General features: G+C 38.3%; 2 protein-coding genes across 2 annotated transcripts; both read left to right on the forward strand.

The window, feature by feature from the left end:
* Positions 1-380: 380 nt before the first annotated feature.
* On the forward strand, positions 381-2198 carry LOC107640120 (protein FAR1-RELATED SEQUENCE 5-like). The gene is made up of 3 exons (XM_016343671.3): positions 381-470; positions 1295-1354; positions 1458-2198. The coding sequence occupies exons 1-3, from the start codon at positions 381-383 to the stop codon at positions 2196-2198; spliced, it is 891 nt and encodes a 296-aa protein (XP_016199157.3).
* A 213-nt stretch (positions 2199-2411) lies between these two features.
* On the forward strand, positions 2412-3975 carry LOC148563359 (protein FAR1-RELATED SEQUENCE 6-like). Its single transcript, XM_088486766.1, has 3 exons — positions 2412-2682; positions 2808-3769; positions 3862-3975. Exons 1-3 carry the CDS (start codon positions 2412-2414, stop codon positions 3973-3975), a joined length of 1347 nt encoding a protein of 448 aa, XP_088342892.1.
* Positions 3976-8066: the final 4091 nt, after the last annotated feature.

The raw sequence follows: 8066 nt of genomic DNA on the forward strand, positions 1-8066 counted from the left end.
TGTAAATTACTCATAAATTTAATTAATGATGTAATTAATTTAATTATACTAATAACTATTTTTCAAAATTTAAAATATCATATTTTTGAAACCAGGCAACTAGCACACGTTTCATATCCTCACCATATCTCCTCTCTCTTTTTCCTTCCCAACAAAGAAGGCTCACTTCCCAGCCCACCCACAACCCACGCTCCCCTCCCTGTTCCAACGTCCGGCAGCCCCCAAGTGGAAAAAATTTTTTTTCACCACACCTGTCAACCCGTGCACCATGCAGCCCGGCGTCGATCACCGTGATCACGCCCTGTGCAGCCCCCGCAGCCCAAGGCCTCCACCATTGCAGTTCCTGTAGCCCAAGATCTCCACCTATCACAACCATTTTAATGGAGCACAATTTCGTTGAACCGAGTTGTCTCGTGCCAGTTTCTTTTACCGGTGATTCACTCGACGGAGAAAGTGAACAGTTGGACAAGGTAAACAATGTATCTTGTTTCTTTTAGTCGTATGTTTATTTTCATATAAATTAGATAGTTATTAAAAGCTCAACTTTCTTAATCCATTATGATATTTTGTTACAAGCGGAATAATTTGGATGGTGTTCTTGTTCATTCATGTGGTTATTAATTAAAGTGTAATATATAAGTGGATGATACCGTGAAAGGATTAGTTTGAATTTTTTCTACCTAAAAAGAGAAAACAATTACATTTTTAGAATGGTGGAATGTTATAATACAATGTACTAGTTAGTTGTTACTACTTACTAGTTACAGATTGGGTTCTTGTTAAGTTTTTATAACTAATTTCAATGAAACATGTGAAAAGTTCTAAAGAAGATGAAGTTAAAAATTTATTTACTGGATATGATGAATTGTTACAATACCTTTTTAATAGGTCCCCTGACATGTTTTGAATATATGTATAGTGTTAAATAAGAAAATTTTGCACATGGTTGCGACTAAAATTGTTACAATCCCTATCTGTATGGTATCAAACCATGCATGCACTAACAAGTTTGGATAAATATGGAGGAAAATTATAGGAGCTAATAACGAGACTTTTTACATGGTAGTAGAAGACTCTATTTTAGTTTGTGTAGTGATACTTGATATGTGGTGGATTTATACATTCTCTATATAAATAATAATTAACACAATACTAACTGATTAGGTGCCACTTTAGCTTAATTCATGCATATTAATAAATTTTAATATCATATTTTTGGATATAGTATTAATAAAATCTATTTAGTTGACATTTTATTATAGTATCTACTTACGTTGTGTATGTTTGATTGTAGGCCATAGAATATACGAAAATTACTGAGTTGGAATGTGATGACACGGAACTTGTTGATGAGGTTTGGACTCTATTTTATTGTTATTTTTTAGTTAACCGTATGTTTGAATAGACCATTTATCGTCGTGTGGCTGAAATAATGTCTATTTTGAACTGATTTGCAGTTACCAGACCATAGTTGCCTTGCTGATGATGAAATACCAAGAGTTGGGATGCGATTTGAGCATTTAAAGTTGGCCCAGGATTTTTATGCGACCTATGCAAAAAAAGTTGGTTTCATAAGTAAGATAAGGGCCACAAATTTTGACAGAATGACAAAGCAACCGATCAACCAATCTATCCATTGCAATCGGGAGGGTTTCTGGGCGTCTCGTGTCAAGGCACCCATACGGAAGAACATAATGGCAGGTGTTGGATGCAGAGCAAGAATATATGCAAAGTTCGATAGGGAAAAGCATGATTGGGTCTTGTTGAAGGTTGAACTAAATCACTCGCATCCGTGTTCAACTAGGAAGGCGGTGCACTACCACGAGAACAGGGAGTTAACAATGCATGCGAAGTGTATCATTGAGGATAATGATGAGGCGGGCATTCGACCCAACAAGACCTTTCTAGCATTAGCCAATAAAGTTGGTGGGCCTTCGAACTTGGGCTTCTCAGAGAAGGACGTCAAGAATTATATTTCATCAAGACTCCGATCCACAAATGTCAACGTAGATGTCAAGGAGATGCTGAACTACTTCATGCGAATGAAGGAGTTGAATCCGAACTACTTTTACGCAGTGAATATAAATGAGGATAACAAGTTTACGAGTGCAGTTTGGGTGGATGCAAGGTGTAGGGCATCTTATGAATACTATGGAGAGGTGGTCTCATTTGATACCACATATAGCACGAACTGGTAAAATGTATTTAAGTTCACATTGTTTAATTATTTTATTATTTTTTATTAGTTTCATGTTTCTAAATATAGTTGTTCGTTCTTTAGGCATGGATTGCCGTTCGCTGCTTTCATTGGTGTGAACCACCATGGTAAGTCCACTTTGTTAGGCTGCGCTCTGCTAGGCAGTGAGGAGATCCCGAGTTTTGAGTGGGTGTTCACACAATGGCTGGAGTACATGGGAACGGCACCGAAGGGCATCATCACAAACCAATACAAGTCTATGTTTGGTGCAATTAAGAAGGTCCTGCCCAATACACGACACCGGTGGTGCATATGGCATATAACCCAAAAGATACACAACAAGCTTGGAGGTTATTCTAGGTTCAAAGAGTTGAATGCTGAGTTGAAACACATTATATGGAACTCTAAGTCGGTTGAGGATTTTGAGGATCATTGGGCTGAGTTCATTGATGAGTTCAACTTACATCACAACAGATGGCTATCAGGTTTGTGTCTTTTTAGAAAAATCATGTGCCGGAAGTGCTTAAATGTTGTTGTGTTCTTGTATTATATTCTGGAAAAATGTTCTTATGCATGGTTTTGTTTTTTGGTGGGTTTGTTTCCTTTTTAGATCTGTTTGAGGACCGACACATGTGGGTGCCTATCTTTTTCAAGGGTCAATTATGGGCTTCCATGAGGAGTACGCAGCGGAGTGAGGGTATGCATTCATTCTTTGGTGGATACTTAAATTGTAAGACTAGTTTGGTCCAGTTCGTCCACGAGTTCAACAATGTCCTAGGAACGAAAGAGCAGAAGGAACTGGAGGACGATGCTGCAGACTCGAGAGGTCTAATCCCATGTTCAACTAGATCAGCCATCGAGAGACGATTTCAAAAAGAGTATACCAACAAAATGTTTAGGGATGTCCAAACCGAGTTTGGCAAGAAGGCTGATTGCACTATTCGTGCCGTGGATGAACAGGGCAACTTCACTAGGGTAAAAGTGGAAGAGGAAATACAAGTCTATGAGACGACTCGATATGTTACGTTTGACGTCCATTTTGATCGTTCGACACACGAGGTTCGATGTGATTGCATCTTGTTCGAGAGTGCAGGTATATTATGTTGCCACTGTCTTGTAGTACTTTCATCTTACAAAGTTAATGAGGTACCTTCCTTCTATGTTTTACCTCGTTGGAACAAGAACATAAAGCGCAAGCACACCTACATTAAGAGTAGCCACGACGTTAGACGTTCAAATGAAAGCCACAACATATTCAGAGAGTTGTGTGCACATTTCTACAATGTTGCACAGGAATTCGTGGACTGTGATGATGAGGCAGACATGCTGCATAATGTTCTAGAGGATGCAAGGGCCAAACTAGTAGATTACCGTGGCAAGATGCGAAATAACACTGTCGCTACTGCACACAATAGCATCATCACAGGCCCTTCAACCGTTTTCGGCACAGAGGACATTCAGGCCCCATCAAAGGTAACCACTAAAGGTCGTCCAAAAGGCAAAAGGCTAGGATATGAGTTGGATAAATCAATCAGAAAATCCATGCAGAGAAAGCGGAAGAGTGTACGCAAGGTATGTATAGGAATTAAAGTTAAACTTCCCTTTTACAACGGTTTTTATTACGTCGATAGTGGGTTGGTTTTGATTGAGCTTGTTTGTTTCAGGATAATCGTGTAGAATCTGCTGCAAATCAAGCTTCAGAGGCTTCCGCTCAGCAGATTGCAAAGCAAGGACTTGGTGGATTCATGTCGCTGTTAAACTCCTTTGACAATACCTAGATTGTTTACGATACTGCATCCATTATGTTATATTAGAGGTCCCTTTTGTTAGGTCATACAATTCAATATGTATGTTTCATGGTCGTTTTCTTTGTTTAGGTTTTCTATGATAACAAAATTATGAAATTGGTATTTCCATGGCATTATCTTGATGCTACTCACGTATCTGGTCTGTTTATATTTGTTTGGATGTCGTTTGACTGATTGTAGAATACTGTCTGCATAAATACATGTCGTATAATCTGTATTTTAACCATTTAATAAATTTGGGATGTTGTGTGCTTTTAACTTCGAGTGGCATGTCTAGGATGTTCGCTTTACTACGGTTATTGATTGTTATTTTTCTGGTGTTTGGATGGTTACTTCTTATCGGATTAGCTATTTGTTTTTGATTCTTTAAATGTCATATAGTATGGATGTTCGATTCCTTAGGCTTGTGCATGGTTATTTTTTTATATACAACAAGTGTCTTAGTAACTAAGATAAATAAAGCAGATGTTCGGTTTAGTAGGTTTGCAGATGGTTATTTCTATTTGTTTTTGGATGGTTATTTAGTGTGTATGACAAATGGCATGTTATTAGTCACGAGTTATAATGTGGATGTTCACCTCAATATATTACTGGATGGTTACTTTTAATGTGGATTACGAATGACAAATGATTAGTTACAGGATTTATAATGTGGATGTTCGCGTCACTAGGTGAGTGGATGGTTACTTTTAGTGTGGATTCAAAATTGCATGTTATTACTTACAATAGTTATAATATGGATGTTCACTGGCTCAGGTTCGTGGATGGTTATTTCTATTTGTGCCAGTATGATTTTTTAGTGTGGATTGCGAATTGTTTTTTTTAGAGTATATTACGAATGGTGTGTTAGTAGTATATCGCGGATGGTCGGCTTAGTAAGATAGAGTATGGTTATTTCTATAGGTTTCGTATGTTTATTTATAAAACTTAAGAGTTGTCTGTTATTAGGTACAACTAGTACAAGGCAGATGTTTGATTTATTAGTTGGGTGGATGGTTATTTCAGTTTTAGGTTGATTCACCTTGTGTGTGGATGGATCCGCTTAATACCTTTGTTGTTCCTTACACTTAGCTTTTAGGAATCGTTAACTACATGCAACAAAACCAAATGTATTGCAATAGAAATAAATCATATAAATGGATTTTGCCATGATAATGTAGCAACTCTGTTGTAATAAAACTCCAACCCATGGACACAAAAAGAAGCTAAGAAGATTTGAGAGTATTGTTTGAAAACTAAGTACACCTATCGCATTCTCCTTTTCCGGGTCTTCCTCACAGGTATTTCTCCCACTCTTTCCATCAATGACCTTGTGCTTGGTGCTGTGAAGGGTGATTTTACCACCTTTTTCTTGTTTCTTTGACGGTTGCGGCGAACACGTCCGTCTTTCTGCTCCAACAAAGATCGCACCAGCTGGATTGATTCATTATGGGCTCCCATGACAATATCTAACATCAGCTCACATCTCATTGACAGAAGCATTTCCTATGTAGTTTTTAAAAATATCAGCACGTTGTTTAATGTTTCAAATTAACATGAGATGGTAAAAACAACCAAAACATAGACCGACATGTTAACTTACATCATTCCATTCATCTATGTTACAATCTTCATTCCATGTCTCTATGAATTTGATGGCATAGATACCGCAGTCCCAACTAGATAATCAAGTAAAACCGATGCCATCAATAAAATGGTTATGCTAAACCCACTAACGAAATGATCATTTATTGGATTTGTTAGTTTGAACTACTTACCCGTTTGGTTGCATGGGGACTTTGGCATACGCACACACTGGACCGTTTGGACTCCGGTCATACGTAGGGATGGCCACCCTAGCCATGTCTTCAATTAGCCGTCCCTGAAAATCACTCAATAATCTCTCTTTAGCATATGTTTTAAATGGTACATATATTCATTAATAATGCTTAAAGAAGTGTTTGATCTTACCGCATATGAATCTAGTTTCTTCCTTTCATCGTCAGGTGCCTCATCATGAAGACTATCGATTACCACAATCCTTTTCCTTGTCACTTCAAATGCATACAGCCACCAGTATCCTTTTGAACACATCAGAATAAACCACTGTCACAAAAATTCACGCGTCACAACATAGTCAAACATTAAACGTATGGTGTACCATGAAGCATAAATAGATCAAATTCCGCACAAGTGAAACAATCATCCCAATCTACGGGCACCAATAGGCGATACATCCCCCGTCCTAATTATGATGGATTCTATTCAACAAGCACTACTCAACAGGCCGATCAAGAAAAGACATCAAGAATTGTGTTACATATGCAACAAACACCTAGCAAACTATGCATACTAATTGACACAGACAACTACATTCTCGTCTAAATATGTTGTGTCATGCAACGTAAAATACATCAATGTCTCACCAATTTTATTTTTGCTGCATCCACTTTGTTAAAGAATCTGGAATCCTCTCCAAAGTTTGGACCCAATACCTCATACACCACAACTGGCCCGTTATGGAATGATTTGAGGTTGTGCGGTTGCATGACTGTTTCCTGTTGTAGGAGGATCAGTCAGTTATAAAGTGCCTACAATAAGTTGTGAAAATATTATATTATTCATACCAATATGCCTGGACAAACACAGTAGAAATCAAGTTTGAATCTCTCGGACTGTGCATCATTGAATGCGTAACACATCCATTGAATGATCTGCGGTGTAAAATTTAAAACCATGATATAAAGTGTACGAAGAATGCAACAAGTGAAGCTAAAACATCGAGATTAAGCACTTACGTTGCTGTTAACCCAACCACATGCTTTCAATGTTAATAGACCCTTCCTCAACAGCCGAAGATATGGCCTACCTTCGTAGGTTGCCAACAGCTCATCTTCGTTGAGGGAAGAGTTCAGAATCCAATCTCGGACCGTGTCTTCCTTCTCCTCTCCTAACTTAACATCTTTAAGACTTGGATGTATTGGTGTGATGGGGGGTGTGATTGGTGGCTTCTCATGTTGTGTCAAGCCCAGTGAAAAGCTAGGCCTTCCGGGACTCGGGGTCTGGCACTGTGACTTATTCGGCATCACGGTCTGTAGGGGTTTCATTTCCAAAGGATTGCTATATTTCTTCTGTTCAATTTTTACCAATATCTCCTCGACTTCTGGACACTGCACGAAGTTCAAATCAAACTCTCTGCATTAAAGTCAACAAAATAAGGCAATTCATTTATCACTCTGATGTAAGGCACATGTAAATCAAGATACATCCATTACATATCTACAACAGATGTAAAATGATAGAGCTTACCTGTCAAAATCATATTCAGTTACTTGCCCTGTTACTGTGGAAGGTGTAATTGGATCAAATTGCGGCCCATCAAACTGTTCGGCATCCTAATTTAGGTGCTCACCTGTCAGGCTTGAGCTGTGATCAAATAAACGGCGCTTTGGAATAACATGTGGCACGTGGTTGTCGTCATCGGAGTCAGAAACAACTGCACTCATCTTGTTGCGCATCTCGACAACACGTGCTGTATGGCTGCCTTTACCGAATTTGGGTCTGACGACCAGCAGCTTTCTTCGGGTGCCTATCTTGCTTTCCTGAATATGAAATATACACCAAATTATCATGCTTCTAGAAAGAAACAACTATGTTATATACTCGCATACAAATTCATGACCACAACAGAAAATTCACTTCGTAAGAAACATCAATAGTAGATCGTAGTAATTAATTTATGATGCCAACACATGTAGACACTAAGATGAACTCACCTCTGGTGGTTCTGTAGGGCTTCCAAGAAGTTTTGATTCACATGTCCTTGATGGTGTTTCAGCTGGTTTCTTATAGTCCATATTTTTAATAGATGCCTCCTTGCATTCCTGTGTACATTAAGCGACAATTCCACATACCAACTTTAATTAGTTCGACATACAAGTACACTGTTGTGGAACCTATAAAGCATCCAAATTCTATAGGAGCATGAGTCCATTTGTGCAATTAAAAATAAACACCAGAAGTTATAATCTAATCTAAACGCCTATGACTTTAATGTTGCCCGTGCTTTAGATTGCAAAGGA

Source organism: Arachis ipaensis, chromosome B5 (assembly GCF_059453495.1).
Source record: "Arachis ipaensis isolate K30076 ecotype BB chromosome B5, ASM5945349v1, whole genome shotgun sequence".
In the NCBI taxonomy this organism is placed as follows: Eukaryota; Viridiplantae; Streptophyta; class Magnoliopsida; order Fabales; family Fabaceae; genus Arachis; species Arachis ipaensis.

Excerpts from the sequence above, each read along its gene's own strand:
- LOC107640120 (XM_016343671.3), top strand. The coding sequence starts at position 381 with ATGGAGCACAATTTCGTTGAACCGAGTTGTCTCGTGCCAGTTTCTTTT. Across the intron at positions 471-1,294 it reads AAAGTGAACAGTTGGACAAG|GCCATAGAATATACGAAAAT; the intron begins GTAAACAATGTA and ends GTTTGATTGTAG. Across the intron at positions 1,355-1,457 it reads ACACGGAACTTGTTGATGAG|TTACCAGACCATAGTTGCCT; the intron begins GTTTGGACTCTA and ends ACTGATTTGCAG.
- LOC148563359 (XM_088486766.1), top strand. The coding sequence starts at position 2,412 with ATGGGAACGGCACCGAAGGGCATCATCACAAACCAATACAAGTCTATG. Across the intron at positions 2,683-2,807 it reads TCACAACAGATGGCTATCAG|ATCTGTTTGAGGACCGACAC; the intron begins GTTTGTGTCTTT and ends TTTCCTTTTTAG. Across the intron at positions 3,770-3,861 it reads AGCGGAAGAGTGTACGCAAG|GATAATCGTGTAGAATCTGC; the intron begins GTATGTATAGGA and ends TGTTTGTTTCAG.